We start from the raw sequence: 23,584 nt of genomic DNA on the forward strand, positions 1-23,584 counted from the left end.
AAGAACATGAGCACAGAATATTATTTTAACACATCAATCAGAGTAAAGTCAGTCAATAAACCAACCTCCCCTCCCCAAATAAAATGGAAAAAAAATCCTAAACCCAGATTAGAGTCATCTCATGAAGACATCTAGCTTGGCATTGTGAAAGAATATAAGAGTCACTTTCAGAAAAATATCTTCTAATAATTTCAGAGTCCAGAAGGCTAGTTTACTTGTTATGAGATTTTAAAATAAAAATCAGGTATTGTTCAGAAAATGTACTTTACCACCAGATGCTGTGGCTCAAGCAGCTCATACAAAAAAGAGAAACATATTCACTCTATCAAACAAACAGTTGCAAAACAAACAAACAAACAAAAAAAGGAAACCATCTGAGGAACAGTACAGAAAAATGAAGCAGAGTCAGGGCACAAGGAGCTCTGCAGACAGCCTGCTGCACTTGGAAAACTGCCTTAGCTAGTAGCCACACGCAGCTCACGTCTCTGATAACTTGCGCCTGCCTCAGCACCCTGTTTAAGGATACCTCCTACATTTTTTTCAGTAGCCAAAGGACACATGCAATTTTGTTTTCTGACTGCAAAAGTCCTAACACTTTACAATTTCTGCCTGCATCTGTAAACTTGGAAGGGTGTTATATGTCCCTCTCTAGTTAAAAAACAATAAACCCTTCATATGCATAATACATTTTCTAGAATAATACAGTAACACTGAGATATTTCTCATTATTAAAGGCCACAAAATAGATTTTTCTATATATATATATCAAATAACAAAACAAAATAAAAATTAGGACACTTGGGAATCTAGTTTTTATGACAAGAAGTTAAGCTGGAGAATAAACTGCTACATGTAAATACATACAGAACTTTAATACCAGGGCTCCCTTATAAGATATTCTTAAGCATTCTAGGAGAAAGTGAATAGTTACCCTAATCCACCATCTACAGATCTGTTACAACTTAATACTTCCAATAATAGAGTTAACCCTGGAAACCGAACCTGAACTCCACTGACAAGTCCCGCCCTCCTCCTGCCAGACTCTGGCACCAGGACGTCCACACAGTGCTTTCCCTCTTCTGCTCTGTAGGGTCGTGGCAAATAGCAGTACAACTGGCTAGACACTCTTACTCTATTAACCTAACAAGAGTCAGTTTCTGTAAACCAAACAGAAAACTATACTGGCAGCTGTTAAATATACCCAAGGAAAGAAAAAAGGAGAGAGAAACACTGACCTCAGTCACAGAAATGGAGGAATATTACTGACACTGCAAAAGTCTTTATAAAAATTTCTGGCGATGTGGGGTTCATTTAGCAGTTTATGTGCCTCTAACACCAAGTCGGTGTTAGATTTCAAAAATAAAAATATTTTAGCTATCCAGTCTATGTGCCAGAGTATTCACAGTATCCACACATCTAAGTGTCCACAGACTCAAATTTAACACTGCTTTAAGGGGACTGGTAACAAAGAAGTTAATTATTAGAACTTTATAAAGGTTAAGAGCCAGAGCCCTACTCATCTGTAAATCAACACCCACAGAACCATCTCTGAAAGCTACGCCACCATCACCAGAGCAATCTCACCAATTCCTCACCTGCGGCAGGAGGGTGCTGGCCACTAACTGTTGGTAAATCCAAAGAGCTATCAGACATGACATGCTTAAGATCTCCTCCTACATCAGCCAGTTTCATGTCAAACTGAACAGAGAGTGCGTCTTCAGAGTCCTCCTTGCCGACACTGCTGCCACTGATGGAAGGGAGATCCAAGGACTTGACCGATGCAGTGTCTTCTTTGGTGTGTCTGAAAGCCACTGCTTTCTCTCCTAGGGATTTGTCCCAGTTCATGGAAGAAAATTTATTGGAGTGGAAGTCAGCAAAATCATCATCACTTTTTCCCAAAGGAGTGTTATCTTTCAGTTCCTCAGCACCTAGCGCAGGTCCTTCCAGAGAAAGCTGTTTGAAGACATCGTACTTGGTGGACACAGCAGCTGAGCTCTGCCCACTCTTCACAGTGCTGCTCGAGCTGCTGGTTAGAGGAGCAGGACCAGTGTCCTCTTTAAGGGCATTGTATTTGTCATCTGCCTTTTGCTCAGATGAAACAGAGCTATTACTGAAAGCCATAAAATCTGCAAAGTCATCCTGTTCTCCAACAGATGTTGGATTAGAATATTCCCCAAAAAGGTTGAATTCTCCAAAATCATCAGCCAGACTAGAAGACTTAGTTGATGCCAAAGCTGCTGTGGCTGCAGCAGCGCCCTTTGACTGTGGTCGTGTAGAAACTGATTTTGACGCACTGAATGCTGCTGAAAAAGACAGTGGTTTCTCGCTGCTGCAATTAACTGACGAAAACATATCTAAATCTGCTAAATTCAGAGGATTTTTCACTTGTGTTTGTTGTTTTTGTTGTGCGGTTCCTGAAGGGAAGGCTGCTGGAAAGGTTTTGTCTTTCATTGGTGTCTCTAGTGGGGATATACTATCGGCAGTTTTAAAATCGGTGAAACTATCATCAGCTCCTGCAGATCTGAATTCTGCAAAGTTTTCTCCTGAAAGACAAAAAACACAGCCAAATAAGGAAGAATGCTGAGCTGAAAACAACACGATGCACAGCACACTAAATGACAAGCATATATACTTTTTATAGACTTTTCCTTCACTGGCTTGATGTAATTTAACCACAATTTAAATGCTACCAAATCTCCCCGTAAAAACTACTTATTTGTTCCCACACTGAAGATTAGTGATACAAAAATAAAAATCAAACCAGGAACATCTAACAGTATTACTTCCATTTGCTCCCTTCGGTGTGATAAGTCTCCTGGTACCAGACCCTTCAGTTGGCCAAAGCACTGCTCGCAGGACTTCACAATGTCTGGCCAGCCAAGGGTATAATAGAATGAAAAATCACTGCTGAAGAGTCATATTAAAACAGTGGCCCTTTAAAGATAAAATGTGTTATAAGGTGACCAATCAGGAAAAATGTATCATAGTTACCAATGAAATATAAAAAACCCTGCATCTAATATTTAGTATGTACAACACTTTGTTTAACTCAGCATGTTAAGCATATAGTTAGATACTAGGTGGTCTTGCTCAAGTATATGGAGGCATTTATTTATTTTTTTTATTTTTTTACAGAGAGAGAGTCAGAGAGAGGGACAGACAAACAGGAACGGAGAGATGAGAAGCATCAATCATTAGTTTTTCGTTGCATGTTGCAACACCTTAATTGTTCATTGATTGCTTTCTCATACGTGCCTTGACCACGGGCCTTCAGCAGACCAAGTAACCCCTTGCTTGAGCCAGTGAGCTTGGGCTCAAGCTGGTGAGCTTTTTGCTCAAACCAGATGAGCCTTCACTCAAGCTGGCGACCTCGGGGTCTCGAACCTGGGTTTTCCACATCCCAGTCTGATGCTCTTCCACTGTGCCACCACCCAGTCAGGCTGGAGGCATTAATTTAAAGACAACTTTGATTAAAAAAAACTTCTTTTTTTTGACAGGGACAGAGAGAGACAGAGAGAGACAGACAGGAAGGGAGAGAGATGAGAAGCATCAATTCTTTGTTGCAGCATCTTAGTTGTCATTGATTGCTTTCTCATTTGTGCCTTGACTGTGGGGCTACAGCAGACAGAGTGCCCCTTGCTCAAGCCAGCAACCTTAGGCTCAAGCTGGTGAGCCTTGCTCGAACCAGATAAACCCGTGCTCAAGCTGGCGACCTTGGGGTTTCAAACCTGGGTCCTCTGCATCCCAGTCTGACACTCTATCCACTATGCCACAGCCTGGTCAGGCTGATGAAAAATTTTGAAAAGCAATCTATTTATTTCCAAAGCTTCTGGCCAAGGGCACTCTGTAAAGAGCTTCTCCCTATATGCTCCAGCACAGAAGGTTAATCTCACAAAAAATCTGTCAGTACCTGGGTTTTTCTTGAAATCAGTCATCTCACTGCGCATTTATTTATTAAAATGCAAAGGGATTTGAATACACACCAACTCTATTATTAAAACTTTCAAAGGCCTGACCAGGCAGAGGCGCAGTGGATAGAGAATCAGACTGGGATGCAGAGGACCCAGGTTCCAAACCCTGAGGTCACTGGCTTGAGCACGGGCTCACCAGCATGAGCGCAGGGTGGCTGGCTTGAGTGTGGGATCATAGACATGACTCCATGGTCACTGGCTTGAGCCCAAATGTCACTGGATTGAAGCCCAAGGTCACTCGCTCTGCTGTAGCCCCTCTGATCAAGGTACATATGAGATAGCAATCAATGAACAACTAAGATGCCGCAAAAAACAATTGATGCTTCTCATCTCTTTCCCTTCCTGTCTGCCCCTATTGGTCCCTCTCTCTTCACTCTCTTTCTGTCTCTGTTATAAAAAAAAAAACCAAACAAACTTTCAAATGATATGATTTAAACTTTTAGCTTATACTATGCTATTCTGAGGATGGGGTTGTGACAGAATTTTTCATTAGGTTTTTTTTTCTTTTCTGAAGTTGGGAACGGGGAGGCAGTCAGACAGACTCCCGCATGCGCCCGATCAGGATCCACCTGGCATGCCCACCAGGGGGCGATGCTCTGCCCATCTGGGGCGTTGCTCCATTGCAACCAGGGCTATTCTAGCACTTGAGGCAATGGCCATGGAGCCATGGCTGCAGAAGGGGAAGTGAGAGACAGAGAGGAAGGAGAGGGGGAGGGGTGGAGAAGCAGATGGGCGCTTCTCCTGTGTGCCCTGGCCAGGAATCGAACCTGGGACTCCTGCATGCCAGGCCGACGCTCTACCACTGAGCCAACCGACCAGGACTCATTAAGTTTTTAATCAAAGAAAATCGGTACTCATAAACATTTAAATAGACTCAGTTAAGATGCTGATAAAAATCTGGAGCCATGATTCTTATTAGTTTTTCTATCCTTTATTATCATAGCTTTGTTATCATCATAGGTATGAGGTTGGGATGCAAGTGATCTTGGTTTTCTAATGGTGCTTGAAGGTCAGCCTTCCATAAAATCTACTAGGTAATACCAGGTGGTGAAATGCAGAGATAAACCAAATATAAATATAGCATACCAACATCACTTATTTAAATACATGAGTTCCATTTCTGAGTTGCAAATTAAAGGACAAGCTTTAATTTCCTCAACCACTTTTTAAATTCTGTTTTTCCCTAAAAATGAGATATAGAAGCGTATAAACTATAGAAATGTATTTAAAACCAAAATCCAATTCTTAAAATTGTCATTGAAACAATATAGGCTTTGAATATGTTGTGCATGTAAAGTGATATACACATTGATATATCACATGAAAAAGGCATGGAAAATAATGGAAGTTGATTTTTCCTTTAAATCTGAGATGTTTAACCAATTAACCAGCATAATTTATCAACACAGAGAAATCTAATATTAGAAAAACTTTAGAAAGAGAGGAAAAGCATTCAGAATTCTTCTAGTTTATGTTTGTAAGAGGTACCAGCGATAAAACTGTAGTCAATTTCACAAACTGACAGGAGAAGCAGATATAAAACAAACAAAATAATCACCCTAAAACTTTAGGTAAGTACATCACTGATAATTGTGGAAAGCAATTTACTTATTTCCAAATCTACTTATTTCTGTAAATAATAAGGTAATAAGCAGCCAATTTTTTATGTGCTGCTTTGAAATATCTGTGAAATTGACAATCTTCGCTTTGTTATTTTTTAAAAAGAAATCACCACAGCAAACTAAACTTACTGATGAATTGTAAATGTTTCCATTAGAAATGTAAGCTGGGTGAAAGGGTTAAAAAGAAATAAAAATAGGTGGGTTTACAAGTTTAAAAACAAAGGGTATTCAAGAAAATTAGTTATAGTCATTTGAAGCTTGCATATCAGAAGATCCATTAAGCATATTACTTCATAGGTAGCTTTTCAGTTAACTTTTGAATCCTCAATAGTTTCCCTCCCTAATTGCTATGTTTTAGTTCCTAAAAACATTTTAAAAGAGATCACTTTTTGCTAAATCTTCAGCGTCACTTATCTCTATAAGACATTTTCCTGCCTGACCAGGTGGTGGCGCAGTGGATAGAGCATCGGACTGAAATGCGGAAGACCCAGGTTCAAAACCCCAAGGTCGCCAGCTTGAGTGTGGGCTCATTTGGTTTGAGCAAAAATTCACCAGCTTGGACCCAAGGTCACTGGCTCAAGCAAGGGGTTGCTCGGTCTGCTGAAGGCCCATGGTCAAGGCACATATGAGAAAGCAATCAATGAACAACTAAGGTGTTGCAATGCGCAACAAAAAACTAATAATTGATGCTTCTCATCTCTCCATTCCTGTCTGTCTGTCCCTGTCTATTCCTCACTCTGACTCTCTCTCTGTCTCTGTAAAAAAATAAAAATAAAAATAAATTAAAAAAAAAAAACATTTTCCTCATCAACTTTAATTTATGGTTTAAACTATAGGGTAGTAAAAAGAAAATATTATTAAACTTGGTCACCTAACAAACCCATGGCTCTGAACATAATACCATAAAATTCTTCATAAATTCTAAGATACTAACATATTTGTCAGGCCAGTGTATTTTTAAATGCAAGTAGAATAAAATATGTTCTGAAATGAACAAAGTTGGACTTTCTGCTTGGAAGGCCACAGAGTTCAAGTTAAGATAGGAGTGAAGGCAAGCACACAAAAATGGCGACAACAATCTGGGATTCTGTTAATAAAGTATCGTAAAAGCAGGGCTGAGGTGCTGCTTCCATTCTGGTGGCACCACTGCCTTCCCAGGAATAACATACATGTCACGTGATCACTCATACCAGACTACACAAAGAAGTCTGATATTAAACCACACTCTTTACTCCAAACTTGCCTTGACCCAAGAGGTGATGAAAACATTGCTATGAGTAAATGACAAATTAACAAGCCAAAGTTCCTCTAGGGTTTATCTTTGTACCCCTAGTACCTAATACAGGCATGGGGGAAGAAACAGTTATTACATCCTAAAAGTTTGAATGAAAATGAGGAGATATTTCTAGAATATAAGAACTGTAAGGGACTGAGTATTTTTAGAAAAGGTGGGTTTCCCTTTTAGATATTTAAGCAGTACACTTTCTACTTCAACTTCTACATATACTTACCTTTCCTATATTCTCTCACCCCCACTCTCACCCCAACCCCCTAGGCAAAGTATGAGAACAAATGATTGTTGAAGGATATTACAAACTTGAGCATTCAGTACATCCTTATTAGCATATACAAATTTCATTGTGTGCAAAGTTAAACTTTGAAGGACATAATTTGGTGCATGGATTATCCAAACCCTACACATCAGGTGTATAGTAGGATTTAACTACAAACATAACTTTTTTTTTACAGGGACAGAGAGAGGGATAAATTGGAACAGAGAGAGATGAGAAGCATCAATCATCAGTTTTTCGTTGCGACACCTTAGTTGTTCATTGATTGCTTTCTCATATGTGCCTTGATTGCGGGCCTTCAGCAGACTGAGTAACCCCTTGCTCGAGCCAGCGACCTTGGGTCCAAGCTGGTGAGCTTTTTTTTCTTTTTTTTTTTTTGTATTTTTCTAAAGCTGGAAACGGGGAGAGACAGTCAGACAGACTCCCGCATGCGCCCGACCGGTGGGCACGCTCACCAGGGGCGATGTTCTGCCCACCAGGGGGCGATGCTCTGCCCCTCTGGGGCGTCGCTCTGCCCCGACCAGAGCCACTCTAGCGCCTGGGGCAGAGGCCAAGGAGCCATCCCCAGCACCCGGACCATCTTTGCTCCAATGGAGCCTTGGCTGTGGGAGGGGAAGAGAGAGACAGAGAGGAAGGAGAGGGGGAGGGGTGGAGAAGGAGATGGGCGCTTCTCCTGTGTGCCCTGGCCGGGAATCGAACTCAGGTCCCCCGCACACCAGGCCGACGCTCTACCGCTGAGCCAACCGGCCAGGGCCGCTGGTGAGCTTTTTGCTCAAGCCAGACGAGCCTGAGCTCAAGCTGGCAACCTCGGGGTCTCAAACCTGGGTCCTCCGCATCCCAGTCCGATCCACTGCGCCACCGCCTGGTCAGGCCAAACATAACTTTTACCCTTTACATATATGGCTCTCACATTATCATCCTATATTCCTTTCCACTCTATTTAAGTCCTTCTATCAGAGATGAAAACCACATATGCATTGAAAACCCTTTCACTTCATCTTACTAAATTATAACCAATTTCGAAAATCCTGAAAAGTAAAAGACTGGTTGCTGCCTTTAGTCCAGTCCACGGATCCCTGCTCGGCTGGCAGGTGAAGTCTCGTGGAACATTGAAATAACTGAAAGTAGTTACAGCCCCCATTTGACATAGGAGTCTAATGTGGCTTGAAGGCTTCTGGAGAAAGGGACCAACACTATCTTTAGAAGAAACTGCATTGATTTGAAGTTTGCTCTAAATTTTAGAAACTAATTTCTAATAAATGAACCACATCTTGCTTCCTTGTAATTTCTAGAAACACAGGGGGAAAAAAGAAAAAAGTAAAGAGAAACTCCACACAATAGAATAATGGCATATTCAGTAGTATCACTGAAAGAATCTTCAAAGAATCTCTTATTAGAAATTGAAATAATTTATTCACTTAAGGAATTAAAACTTACCTAAAGATTTACTTTCTGCTGTCTGTTTGAGCTCTCTGAAAGCACTATATTTATCACCAGGCTCTAGAATTAAAAGACAGAAGCTCAAGTAAGGTTAGGAACCTGGAAATCACAACTCAAGAAAGTAAGGCAGATTTGGTTAAGCCAAACATACTTAGCATGTTGTATATGCATTTTACACATTTACCATAAAAGGTCGCCACTAAAAACAAAGATTTACATTCACAGGTTTATGAATTCACAAACTACTTTTACCTCCAAATGGAACAGTATTTTCAGAAGACTTGTCAGCTGCAATTCCTTTAAACACAGCATATTTATCCATTGAAGCTGATGCTTTAGTTCCAGAAACTGGCATCAATAAAGAAGGGGAGCTAAAAGGGGAAAAAAAAATATTTCTTAATGACTAGAACACTGAATCCTTCCTTTATCAAGTAGAAGCTCAGAATCTAAATAGCATATAGGTACTAGCTAAAACTCATGACTCCCTGTTTTATCTGTCTATCTATCTATCTATCTATCTACCTACCTATCTATCCATCCATCCATCCATCTTTCCATCCATCATCCACCCACCCATCCATCATCTATTTATTTTAATTTAGAAATTAAACTTGAGGTGACACCAATCAGTAAGAGTACATAGGTTTCAGGTGAACAATCACTGTAGCATTTGAACTGTTGATTGCATTGTGTGCCCATCACCCAAAGTCAAATCATTTTCTGTCACCATATATTTGTCCCTGCTTTAAAAGTTAGGGGGAAATAAAATTATATATATATATATATATCACAAATGACTAAAAAAAAAATCCTTTTTCTTGAAAAAATGTATTGAAACAAAACCTAACCAATAATTCTGTCCCAGTAAAGCCCAAGCTCTATGTTGTTGATCAGGCATCCCTGATTCAACTTCCCCATGCAGTGGGACACTCTTGTTTAACAGCAGGGCTGGTGACCTCTTCGAGAATATCCCTGAGGCAGCTATGAGGATTCTACTTATTGGTACCGAGACCAATTGCCACCGGAGGGAAGACACGACCGACACACAAGTGGGTTGCAAAAGTCACACAGGCAGTTTATTACTCACAAATCCTATGGCGTGCCTGGGTACAGCTTAATGGGGCCCCATCGACGTGCTCCTCTCGGCTGTCCTTGGTCAGAGCCTCATGGAGACATTCTATGTTCAACAATGGAGTCTGGGCGACTGACTACAGCTGACAGCTGGAGCCCCCTTGCCCTAAATACCCTTTCTGGCCTATGCCTTCTAACAGGTGTTAATCTATGGGATTATCACATCAAGCCACTTTGAGGGAGTTCCTCACAGGGAACTCTTTTTTTTTTTTTTTGGTATTTTTCTGAAGCTGGAAATGGGGAGAGACAGTCAGACAGACTCCCGCATGCGCCCGACTGGGATCCACCCGGCACGCCCACCAGGGGCGATGCTCTGCCCCTCCGGGGCGTCGCTCTGCCGCGACCAGAGCCACTCTAGTGCCTGGGGCAGAGGCCAAGGAGCCATCCCCAGCGCCCGGGCCATCTTTACTCCAATGGAGCCTTGGCTGCGGGAGGGGAAGAGAGAGACAGAGAGGAAAGAGGGGGGGGTGGAGAAGCAAATGGGCGCTTCTCCTATGTGCCCTGGCCGGGAATCGAACCCGGGTCCCCCGCACGCCAGGCCGACGCTCTACCGCTGAGCCAACCAGCCAGGGCCGGGAACTCTTTTTTTTATGTTAACCTATATAACTGTCACATCAAGCCACTTTTGGGGAGTTTCTGCTCTTTTTATCTATGTATAATTTCACAAACACATTAACTAGACCCTGTGCAGAGGGCATAGTCTTACCTATCATATCTCTACACACTAGATTAGCTCTCACCCAGAGGATGTAGCCTTATTCACTTGCCTAATGGCTTTTAATATTATATCCTAATTTATTTCTATATATCTTCTCTATTTTTCTATATTTCTATATATTTAATTACTATAACATTATATTACTGTAACAAATTCTTATCGTGGTTATTTGAAGAAGGGTCAGAAACACGCTGATGGTCTAATCATCTCTTTAAGCCATAAAAACAATTGAAATGGCTTTGGAAATAGATTATCATAGAATGATGACCTACTGCAATTTTAACTTTAGGTCCATAAAAGTGAACTGCTCCAAATATTTTAAAGCAAATTATGCGAACCTTACTATAAATCATTCTCTAAAATTGGGTCAGAATGCAGAGGTGGAATAGTTTAGATAACAATCTATTTATGAAAGTTTGTTCAAGCCAAGATGTAAATTGTCCCCCTTCTGATCATAATTGCATTGCTTACTGGCAGAAGTTCACACATCTGATAGCAGCAGTAGAGTTAATATAATTTGCATTTTTGCAAGGATCACATCATTGGTTCCAGAAACTATCTTTATAGCAAAACAACAATCACTTCAAAATTAGATAAAGATAATTTTGCTTGCTGATATATTTCTTCCTGGATGGAAAAATAGTGTAATGAGTAGTATCTGTGTGGGTAATTCTTGGATAGCTTAACACACACTATAAAAGCACTGCTTCCTCCCCCCTCTCCCTTATCAGACACAGGCAGCTCCCAGGAAGAACCATCTTTACATATGAATGATTATATTCCACCACTAGTCTGTGTCACTCAATACCACAAACTGCAAGTTATATAAATGGATTTCCATTGAGTTTGTTTGCCCTGGAGCAAAAATCTTTCCACAGTCATTTAAATCTTCTTATCATTGGCCTTCAAGCAAGGTAAGAAACCCAGCTCTTGCACATACATGCTAATGAGGGTCCACAGGGCTTTAGGATTTAGTGTTTATCAAATATAGTACTATAATTTCACATCACTACCAAACAGCTGCTATATATTTGATCTTGACAAATAGCTCATCACCTATATCCTATAGGTGAATTTTTAAAAGTTCCATAAATAATTAAATTATGACTCATTGAACAGAAAGTTACATACGAATAAAGACCTGCTAATATTTTGTTGATGATTTTAGTATCTAGGCTCATCAGGGATATTGGCCTATAATTTTCTTTCTTTTTAGTGTCTTTACCTGGTTTTGGAATTTGGATAATGCTGGCCTTGTAAAATGAACTTGAGAGTCTTCCCTCCACTTCAATGTTTTAGAATAGTTTGAGAAGAGTAGGTGTTCTTTGAATGTTTGGTAAAATTCAACTACAAGGCCATCTGCTCTAGGACTTTTGTTATTTGGGAGGGGTTTTTTTGTTTTGTTTACCACTTCAATTCCACTGGTTGCAATCTGTCTATTCAGATTCTGATTCTTCCTGATTCAGTTTTGGAAGGCTGTGTTTCTAGGAATTTATCCATTTCATACAGGTTGTCCATATATAATAGTTATTCATCATATTTTCTTTTTTTTTTTCTTTTCTTTTTTCTGAAGCTGGAAAGAGGGAGAGACAGTCAGACAGACTCCCGCATGTGCCTGACCGGGATCCACCCGGCACGCCCACCAGGGGCGACGCTCTGCCCACCAGGGGGCGATGCTCTGCCCCTACGGGGCGTCGCCATGTTGCGACCAGAGCCACTCTAGCGCCTGAGGCAGAGGCCACAGAGCCATCCCCAGCACCCGGGCCATCTTTGCTCCAATGGAACCTTGGCTGCAGGAGGGGAAGAGAGAGACAGAGAGGAAGGCGCGGCGGAGGGGTGGAGAAGCAAATGGGTGCTTCTCCTGTGTGCCCTGGCCGGGAATCGAACCCGGGTCCTCTGCACGCTAGGCCTACGCTCTACCACTGAGCCAACCGGCCAGGGCCTATTCATAATATTTTCTTACAATGCTTTGTATTTCTTTGGTGTCTGTTGTTACTTCTCCTCTTTCATTTCTATTTTATTTATTTGGGTCCTCTCTCTTTTTTTCTTGATGAGTCTGGTTAATGATTTGTCAGTCTTGATTATCTTTTCAAAGAATCAGCTCTTGGCTTCATTCATCTTTTGTATTGCTTTTTAAGACTATTTTATTTTTGCTCTGATATATATTTCCCTTCTTCTATACACTTTGGGCTTTGTTTATTGTTCTTTTTCAAGTTCCTTTAAATGTAAATTTAGATTATTAAAGATTTTTCTTGTGTTTGTGTGTAAGTGAGAGAGAGTGAGAGAGAGTGAGAGAGAGAGAGTGTTTTAGGTGAAGGAGGGGAGATAGTGAGACAGACTCCTGCATGTGTCCAGATCGGGATCCACCCGGCAACCCCATCTGGGGCTAATGCTTGAGTATTGAACCACTCTCAGCACCTGAGGCCATAATTGAACCAATTGAGACACTAGCTATGGGAGGGTAAGAGGGAATGAAGGGGGAGGGGGAGAAGCAGATGATTGTTTCTCCTGTGTGCACTGAGTCAGAATCGAACCTGGGACCGTCTGTACAGTAGGCTGATGCTCTATCCACTGAGGCACTGGCCAGAGCCTCTTGTTTCTTGAGATAGGCCTGTAATGCTATGAATCTCTTGTTAGGACTGTTTCTGCTGTGTTCCATAGATTTTGGGTTGTATTCTCATTTTCATTTGTTTCAAGGTATTTAAATTTTTTTTTCTTGATCTCATTGATAACCCATTTATTGTTTAGTAACATTATTTAGCCTCTATGTATTTGTGTGTTTTTGTTTTTTTCTCTGTGATTGATTTCTAGTTTCATGCCATTATGGTCAGAGAAGATGCCTGATAAGATTTCAGTCTTTTAAAATTTACTGAGAATTGTTTTGTGTCCTAACATGTGGACTATTCTAAAAAATATTCCATGTGCACTTGAAAAGAATGTATAATCAGGGGTCCCCAAACTTTTTACACAGGGGGCCAGTTCACTGTCCCTCAGACCGTTGGGGGGCCGCCACATACAGCGCTCCTCTCACTGACCACCAGTGAAAGAGGTGCCCCTTTCCGGAAGTGCAGCAGGAGCTGTATAAATGGTTTCAGGTGGCCACATGCGGCCCGCGGGCCGTAGTTTGGGGATGCCTGATATGCTGCTTTGGGTTGAAATGCTCTGAGGATATCAGTTAAATCTAGCTGATCTCATGTGTCATTTAAGGCCACCATTTCCTTGTTGACTTTCTGTCTGGAAGATCTATCCATTGATGTCAATGGAGTGTGGAGTGTTAAAATACCCTACTATAACTGTAGTACTGTAAATATATATATATATATATAACTTAAGTCCATCAAGATTTGCTTTACATATTTAGGTGTTTAGATGTTGGGTGCAGAAATGTTTACATGGCTTATAACTTCTTGTTGGATTGCTCCCTTTATCCTTATAGTAGTAATGCTCTTCTTTGTCTTTTACTATAAGTGTTGTTTTGTAGTCTATGTTGTCAGATATAAGTATTATTACCCCAGCTCTTTTTTCCCCCTTCCATTTGCATAAAATATATTTTTCCATTCCTTTACTTTTAGTCTGTGTGTATCTTTCATTCTGAGGTGGGTCTCTGGTAGACAGCTTATCTATTGGTCTTGTTTTCTTATCCATTCAACTATCCTATGATATCTGATTGGAGCATTTAAGTTATTTACATTTAAAGTGATTATTGATAGGATCATACACATACACTCACACACACACATGTATATATCTATATCTATTTATATATATTTTAGCAAGTGAGAGACAGAAGCAGAGAGAGGGACAGACAGGGACAGACAGGAAGGGAGAGAGATGAGAAGCATCAATTCTTTGTTGTGGCTCCTTACTTGTTCAGTGACTGCTTTCTCATATGTGCCTTGAACAGTGGGGCTCAAGCTGAGCCAGTGATCCCTTGCTCAAGTCAGCAACCTTGGGCTCAAGCCAGCGACCATGGAGTCATGTTAATGATTCCATGCTCAAGCCAGCAACCCCGCACTCTAGCTGGTGAGCCCATGCTCAAGCTGGTGACCTCAGGGTTTCAAACCTAGGTCCTCTGCATTCTAGACCTACATTCTTTCCACTGCACCACTGCCTGGTCAGGCGATAGGATATTTATTACCATTTAATTTTTCTGTGTGTGTGACAGAAACAGAGAGAGAGAGAGAGAGAGAGAGAGAGATGGACAGACAGGGACAATCGGACAGGAAGGAGACAGATGAGAAGCATCAATTCTTCATTGTAGCACCTTAGTTGTTCACTGACTGCTTGGGCACATCATATGTGCCTTGATTGGGGAGTGACAGCAGAGCAAGTGACCCCATGCTTAAGCCAGCAACCTTGAACTTCAAGCCAGCAACCTTTGGGCTCAAGCCAGTGACCATGGGGTTATGTCTAAGATCCCATGCTTAAGCCAGCAATCCCATACTCAAGCTGGTGAGCCCACATTCAAGCTGGATAAATTCATGCTCAAGCCAGTGATCTTGGGGTTTCAAACCTGGGTTCTCTGCATCCCAGTTTGATGCTCTAGCCACTGTGCCACCACTTGGTCAGGCACCATTTAATTTTTTAAACTATGCACTTTCTTCCCCTTTCCCATAAAAGTGAACTGCTCCAAATAAGTATACCCAATATTTTAAAGTAAATTATGTCCATCTTACTAAAAATTATTCCCTAAAATGGGGTCAGAATGCAGAGATGGAATAGTGCAGATAAAAATCTATTTATGAAATGTTGTTCAAGTCAAGATGTAAACTTTTCCTCTTTTGACCAGAGCCACAAACCCAAGACTCTTCTCATGCAACTCTAGTTCACTATGCCCTCTCTTCGCCAGAGCCCAGGTGCGTGGCTATCAATTAAATTTTGTGTGTTGGTGCTTTAAGAGTGTGCCTGTGTCTCTACTGGACTTCTCTCTCTCCCTAGTGGACAGAAACCCTGCTGCTTTTCACAGCCAGATGTTATATGGGTGCCTCTTCCTGTCTCTGGTGCTCTGGGCTGGGGAGCTCTGCTTGGGGTTTAGACCCCATGTTTCTCAGGGGGAACGCCCACAGCTGAGATACCCCTCTGAAACCTCAGCTGCACTGAAGGAGTGGAACCAGCCCTTTTCATGCCTCTACTCTTTCAACCTGTCTTGATGTGGCTTCTTCTGTATATCCTTGGTTATAAGACTTCTCTTCAGCGAGTTAGGTATTCAGCCAGGTATAGTTGAGTATTCAGGATGACTGTTCTATAATTTAGTTGTAATTCCAATTTGGTCCTGGGAGGAGGTAAGTGTAACATTCACCTAACCTGCCACCATCTTGGATCTACTTTTCAGTATCTATAACTCTAAACCCAGAGTACCTCTCACTATCTCACAACAGGATTATCATGGCAGCTGAATTTATCCCACACACAGTAGCAACAGTCACATTCATCATTCCACTCCTTAGTTTTAACATGCTTTACAGATTATGTTACAGATCATAAGACATCCCACTTTTGATGCTGCCTTAAACATTAAGTAGTCAAACATTAAGTATGAAAGTAGTCAAATAAAAATTGAGTAAGAATGGGTCTATGATGTGAAGATGATGCCACACAAAATTGCTAATACCTTTTTCTCCCAGCCTAACTCTCCACTCCACACTACTTTAAAACTTTCCTTTTCATATTATGACAAATAATGCCCACTTTTTGCTTAAAATACCAACCAAAGTGATCTCACAAAGTTAGCTAGTCATATCATGATTTAACAAATACCCTTAAAAAAAAAACCAGTATGTAATACTGATAAACCAAGGAATTCATTATATATACAAATATACACATTTAAAACCAATTCTAGGAGTTTTATCAGATAATATACTCAGATAAAACTAAGCTTTTTGAGAGCAGGAACTGTGTTTTCTGCTTCTGTATTTTTAGTGCTCACCTCACTATCTGGCATATAGCAGATGCTATGTAAATGTTTCTAAATGAATAAACAATGACCATGGATTCTTAGAACTGAGCAAAATGTTTTCATGCAAGCAAAGTATGAAAGTAGTCAAATAAAATTTGAGTAAGAATGGGTGTATGATGTGAAGATGATGCCACACAAAATTGCTAAAACTCCACACATCTCATGTCTGGCCACCACCCTCTTCAAACTATCTATATCCAATTTTGTTTAATTATTATTACTGATTAATTTTAGAGAAAGGAAAAGGAGAAAGGTGGTGGGGAGAGGAGTGGGAAGCATCAACTTGTAGTAGTTGCTTCTCATATATTCCTTGACCAGGCAACCCTGGGGTTTCCAACCAGCAGTGACCTCAGCATTCTAGGTCAATGCTTTATCCACTGTGCCCCCATAGGTCAGGCTCTATACTCCAAATTTAATTTCAACTACTAAAAGAACTGTTTTCCCCCCAGAGGAATGAACTACCAATTTGATAACTTCACTTTATGATTTTCTTTTTTTTTTTTTTTTTTGTATTTTTCTGAAGCTGGAAACGGGGAGAGACAGTCAGACAGACTCCCGCATGCGCCCGACTGGGATCCACCCGGCACGCCCACCAGGGGCGACGCTCTGCCCCCCTGGGGCATCGCTCTGTTGCGACCAGAGCCACTCTAGCGCCTGGGGCAGAGGCCAAGGAGCCATCCCCAGCGCCCGGGCCATCTTTGCTCCAATGGAGCCTCGCTGCAGGAGGGGAAGAGAGAGACAGAGAGGAAGGAGAGGGGGAGGGGTGGAGAAGCAGATGGGTGCTTCCCCTGTGTGCCCTGGCCGGGAATCGAACCCGAGACTTCCGCACGCCAGGCCGACGCTCTACCACTGAGCAAACCGGCCAGGGCCATGATTTTCATACTACGATATAATCATCCAACAAACCCTTTATTAATTACATATCATGGGTTAAGTACTATATATATAGTCATGAAGAACTGTCTTTAGGTACTTACAGCCTACTGAGGGAAAACATCAGGTAACCCAGTAATTATAACTGGGGCACAGATATTCATAAGGTGCCTTGACAATGGAGAAAGAGGGGCCACTAACTCCTTGGAAATGGGGACTGATAAAGGGGTTAGTATAAACTTCTTACATTAAACTGATTATTGAAATGGAACTAGAATTAATTACAGAAAAAATTTTAGGTTGAAGAAAATGGAATGTAAAAGGCCAGAAGCTTGAAAAAGCATGGCGAGTTTGAAGTCACCTTGGCATGGCTGCAGTACAAGCTGTAGGGAAATGGCAGTAGTTGAGACAGGAGGCAGGAGCAAGATCACACATGGCAAACAGAGCTGATAATTGAAGGTGGTAAAGGAGAGAGGAGGAAGCTAAAATATATAACAGGATTCTGATTTGGCAAGTGGATATGGTAACATAATTCACCAAGGCAGAAAATAATGTATTAACAAATTTTTATTTAGCTTTAAGCAGGAAAACAATGAATTTTATGCAGGTGATTTAAGAAACCTTGAGCCATTCAGGTATGTTCTAGATAGCAGAACATTTTGTTCAAAAAAAGAGATATGAGAAAGAAATATTATTCTGTGATTGTCAGGCAATAATATATATCCTGGCATAGTGGGCTTGGAAATCCAGTACTTTAAAGTGACACCCCTCATATGTTCTGTGTTCCATTTACATGTGTTTGATATATTCTTTTTTTTTTTCCCCCATTTTTCCGAAGCTGGAAACGGGGAGGCAGTCAGATAGACTCCTGCATGCGCCCGACCAGGATCCACCCGGCACACCCACCAGGGGGCGATGTTCTACCCCTCTGGGGCATCGCTCTGTTGCATTCAGAGCCGTTCTAGCGCCTGAGGCAGAGGCCACAGAGCCATCCCCAGCGCCCGGGCCATCTTTGCTCCAATGGAGCCTCAGCTGCGGGAGGGGAAGAGAGAGACAGAGAGGAAGGAGAGGGGGTGGGGTGGAAAAGCAGATGGGCGCCTCTCCTATGTGCCCTGGCCCGGAATCAAACCCGGGACTCCTGCACGCCAGGCCGACACTCTACCGCTGAGCCAACCGGCCAGGGCCCATGTGTTTGATATATTCTTAAACTCAGAATAATTCTTTCTCTAATTTGTAATTCTCTATAATGCCTATCTCTTAGTTCTTGTTATAGTGTATATGCAATAAGTGCTGACTAAGAGATAATCAGTTATTTAAAATGGAAAAGATAGACGGAGTCAAACAAATAGGAATGTAAGAGAAATGGAATATGTATCCTGGCAAAAACAAGTTCCAAAAACCTGAAAAAATTCCTATTGCTTAATCAAACTCTGTTAGGTTCCACTATGCAGAAGAACTATCTAAATACTTTTTTAATTTAAACACTGGAAAGGTGCTGAGAACATACTGAATCAGTTACTGTACCTAAAAGGTAAACTAGTACATAAAACATTAGAGAAATGTTTGTGCAACTGTCTATATACAAACAAAGAGAAATCTGAAGGCTTATAAGCCACTGATCTCAACCTGAATGTAAGAAAAATGTGAATAATCATAATTTAGTCTTCTGAATTTTAACTTCTGTGGAAGTACATTTACTGCAAAAATATAAAATTACATCCTTTAGCCTAAAAATCTTTTCAACAGTTGAAGGCCCAGATCTAATATAAGAACACAAAGTCATCACTGCACAGGTACACTCAGTTATAATAAATCAGGTGTAGCATAGGCAAATAAAATATCGACTGGAGGTGTATACCAGGGGGAAATGCTAGGAGTGGAAGCTTAATGTGGACAATATAGAAAAAATCTGAAGAGTAAAACGATGAATAAACAGGAATTAATCAGGAAAACCATGAGAATAGTCTTTAATTCTCTTACTTACTCTTAGGCTTCTCATTGTGCATGACTCTTTCTCAATTATTGAATACAATGTTAAATGTAGTCAGCTCTTTTGTACCTGTTTCCATGCTGGGAATTTGTTGTTTTGGAAGAAGCAGGCAACTCTTGGAAATCACTGAATGAATCATCAAGGGATCCTGACTTAGAAGCATCTTGAAAATCTTGAAAGTCGTCATCTTCTGGTTTTACCACCTAGATTTAACGGAACATTTAAATAGCATCAAATTGTTAAAATAGTATTTAACAAATTTCCAATTGTCAATCTCAAAGACTACCTTTTATATCTGTACATTTAGGTACAACTACCTAATTTTAGAACACCCTTTAGATAAAACATTAGCTCAAGTGCTTAATGAAGGCAGAAATCCTGTCTTATATTTTTAGATACTCTCATGTACAAATGGCAAAAAACTAGTTTAAAGGGCTAAACTGTACAATTTTTAAATAGCTAAATCATTTAATAGATTACCAAGAATCTATCATCTTTAAAAAACAGTTCTTGGCTCAGCATTAGAGTGTTGGCCAGGTGTGTGTAAGTCCTGGGTTCGATTCCCAGTCAGGGCACAGAGGAGAAGTAACCATCTGCTTCTTCCTTCCTCATCCCCTTCTCTCTAATCCCCTCCCACAGCCATGGCTCGAATGGTTCAAGCAGTTTGGCCTCGGGCACTGAGAATGGCTCCATGGCCTGCCTCAGGCACTGAAATAGCTTGGTTGCCAAGCAAAGAAGCAGTGGCCCAAGATGGGCAGAGCATCGCCCTGTAGGGGGCTTGCTGGGTGGATCCTGGTCAGGGCAGATGGGGGAGTCTGTCTCTCTGCCTCCCTGCCTCTCATTTAATATATATCTGTAAAAAAAATTTTTTTACGTTTGTAAATTTACAAAGTGATATTAAGCTTGTTATAATATAAGCTTGCATAAAGTTAACAGGGAATACTGACTCTTAATCCCACACTCTAGAACAGTGCACAATGATTTTGAATCCCATGCTCTAGAAGTGAGCACTGTTAACAGTTCATTTGTTTTATAGAAAAATGGGGCCCTGGCTGCTTGGCTCACTGGTAGAGTGTTGACCCGGTGTGTGGAAGTCCCAGGTTCGATTCTCGGTCAGAGCACACAAGAGAAGCAACCACCTGATTCTCCTCCCCTCCTTCTCTCTCTTTCTCTCTCCCCCTTCTGCAGCCATGGCTCAACTGATTCAAGTGCATTGGCCCCAGGAGCTGAGTATAGCGCCTCTACTTCAGGCACTAAAAATAATTCGGTTGCAAGCATGGACCCTAGATGAGCAGAGCATTGGCCCCAGGTGGGGGTCACTGGGTGACTCTCAGTTGGGCGCATGTGGGAGGGAGTCTGCCTGTCTCCCCTCCTCTCACTTAAAAAAAAACAAATGAGATTACATTGTTCTTCACTTTTCAAAGTGTAATTATATGACATAGACAGCTATTCAAAGCAGTATAGATAGATCTATCTCATTCATTTTAATGATCAAACAGTTTAGCACTGTATGGATGAACCAAAATTTATATAACCTTTCTTTACCTGATGGACATTTAGCTTTTTTAATTTTTTTATGCTAACAATGCTACAACAAATATTCTTTTCTATCTTTGCTAATTTGATTTACTATTTCTGTGGAATAGATTCCTAATAGTGTGACTTCTAGGTCAGAAGATACAGACATTTAGAGTTTTGATAGCTATTGCTTAACCCACATTCCAAAAAGGCTGTACCAATAAGCCCTTTTCCCTACATCTTCACTGACACTAAATATTATGGTTTTAAAATTTGTTGGCCCTGGCCAGTTGGCTCAGCGGTAGAGTGTCGGCCTAGCGTGCGGAGGACCCGGGTTCGATTCCCGGCCAGGGCACACAGGAGAAGCGCCCATTTGCTTCTCCACCCCTCCGCCGCGCTTTCCTCTCTGACTCTCTCTTCCCCTCCCGCAGCCAAGGTTCCATTGGAGCAAAGATGGCCCGGGCGCTGGGGATGGCTCTGTGGCCTCTGCCTCAGGCGCTAGAGTGGCTCTGGTCGCAACATGGCAACACCCAGGATGGGCAGAGCATCGCCCCCTGGTGGGCAGAGCATCGCCCCTGGTGGGCGTGCCGGGTGAATCCCGGTCGGGCGCATGCGGGAGTCTGTCTGTCTCTCCCTGTTTCCAGCTTCAGAAAAAATAAATAAATAAATAAATAAAATAAATTTGTTGCTGCCCTGGCCAGATAGCTCCGTTGGTTAGAGCACTGATCCGAAGCAGAGAGGTTGCTAGTTTGATTCTCAGTCAGAGCACATACAGGAACAGATCTCTCTCACCTTACCCCTTCTCTACTTAAAATCAATAATTAAAAATTTTAAAAAATTTAAAAATCTTTTGCTAATCTGAGAAATAAAAAATAAATTGAAGCATTGTAATTTCAGGTTTAACAGCTTCCTCAAAAGATACAGCCTAAGAATTTGATTAACTTATGACAAACTATAAACTTTTAGCCAAAATTCAAGTATCTTAAGACTTAACAAATTGCTTCATGTTTTTTAAATGATGAAAAATTAAATTTTGTGTTATTTTAATACTTTTAATTTTCACCTCCAGAGTCCATTATAATCTAGCAATCTTTTCTGCATCTCTGGAAAAAATTTACCCAGATTCGTTTTCCAGGATTATTTGGACTATATAGTTTCTCCATTTACCTGATTTGCAGGGTAGGTTGACATGAAGCCACTGGAAGCCTGGGCTGCTGCTCCCCCCACTGGTCCAACCAGGTTAATGCTCATGACTGGCTGTCCGAGGTTGAGGGACATGGAGCCTGCGGGGCCTGAAGGCATCCCAGTCGGCTGACTCACCGCAGTAGGCAAAGTCATAGGAAATCCACTTAAAGTTGGAACGGGAGCTGCTGGGAACTGGTTTAAAACATCAGGACTCATGGCAGGAACACCCCTCTAACAGGAGGAAAATGGAAACATTTTAAGGGTTTGCAAACCACATATAATTTAAAATCTGGCAAAGACAAACCAAAATGTAAAATCTGTAGCCTTGGAATATTTCCACTCTGAACTCTCCCAAAACTCATGAATCTTATACAAGAAAATAAGTTACAAGGTTAATGCAAAACTAATATTTATTTAGCAAAGTAATGGCCAACACATATCAATTCTGACATTTTTACTCTCTGATAAATTTGGTTAATTTATATTAGCCAAATCATGATTACATATATTACAAATGATTTTGTAATATAAGAGAAAATAAAGAATACTTTAAGGGATTTTAAATAAGGACTTCAAAGAACAGAGTAACTTTATTTCAGACTTTTAAGTTCACAATGGATATAGTCAGGTCAGAGGATGTTAGAATATTAAACAGTCTTTAAACAGAAGCGTATTTTGCTAGTATGTGCTTCACATCAACTATACATTTTGAAGTACCATATCTTGATAATAATCTAAATTTTAATGTACAAGAAATTCTATGAGGTTGTAATCACAAAGGATTCATATTCTTCCAATTCATATTAACTTGAGAAACAATGTCTACCTGTGTTATTGCTATCATGGCGAGAACAGTATACAGTTCTTCTTTAGTAAGTTTTCCAGGTGTAGTTCGATTAGCTAAGGCCCATATCTGTCCAAGAGTTTCCCTGGGAAGTCCAGATGACATCAGAATGGGATAAAGTTTCGCAGTATCTATTCCAGTTGGAGTCATTGTGGTTTCTAATATTTTCTTATAGGCATCTATTAAAGGAAAGATCAGATTACAAATGTAAATATGTTACAATTGATTGATCTTTTTTGTTGTCATCGCTTATACAAGAATAATCTTGAATCAAACAGCTTTAATAGAACTAACGTCATAGCAGGGTTTGAACTGCTGTGAAGAAAACTGAAGTCTGGTGCTTAGAAGAGAGGCTAGAGGTAGTTCCTAAAGATGAAGATTTGACACTAATGTAAAGGAAAAGTTGTGGGTTTTTTTACTTTTATTTTATTTATTTATTTTAGTGAGATGAGAGAGAGAGTAGGAGGGGAGGAGCAGGGAACATCAACTCTCATATGTGCCTTGACCAGGCAAGCCCAGGGTTTCACACCATCAACTTCAGCATTTCAGGTCGATGCTTTATCCACTGTGCCACCACAGGTCAGGCGAGAGAAAGTTTTATTGTTTGGCAGAAGTTGGTAACAATAGTAAGATGGAGGTGGGGCAGGCAGACGCTTTGGACTTTAAAAGAGAAGTTGTAATGATGATGGAATAATTTAAAAAACAGTAGTGGGAAGCAAGAATCATAATAATACACCAATTTCCTGCCCCAGTGAATTAGAA

The 23,584-nt window shown here is 40.9% G+C and overlaps 1 protein-coding gene across 14 annotated transcripts in view; it reads right to left on the minus strand.

Annotated features, from left to right (window-relative positions):
- SYNRG (synergin gamma) overlaps positions 1-23,584 on the minus strand; it is an 82,406-nt gene that overhangs the window by 28,561 nt on the left and 30,261 nt on the right. For all 14 annotated transcript variants that reach the window (XM_066262796.1, XM_066262786.1, XM_066262798.1 and 11 more), the window contains 6 exons: positions 22,805-23,001; positions 21,961-22,209; positions 19,345-19,478; positions 8,857-8,975; positions 8,602-8,664; positions 1,596-2,543 (listed from right to left, as the gene is read on the minus strand). In XM_066262796.1, the coding sequence (XP_066118893.1) occupies positions 1,596-2,543; positions 8,602-8,664; positions 8,857-8,975; positions 19,345-19,478; positions 21,961-22,209; positions 22,805-23,001 (1,710 nt within the window). The remainder of the gene's footprint in view (positions 1-1,595; positions 2,544-8,601; positions 8,665-8,856; positions 8,976-19,344; positions 19,479-21,960; positions 22,210-22,804; positions 23,002-23,584) is intronic.

Source organism: Saccopteryx bilineata, chromosome 2 (genome assembly GCF_036850765.1).
Source record: "Saccopteryx bilineata isolate mSacBil1 chromosome 2, mSacBil1_pri_phased_curated, whole genome shotgun sequence".
Classification (NCBI taxonomy): Eukaryota; Metazoa; Chordata; class Mammalia; order Chiroptera; family Emballonuridae; genus Saccopteryx; species Saccopteryx bilineata.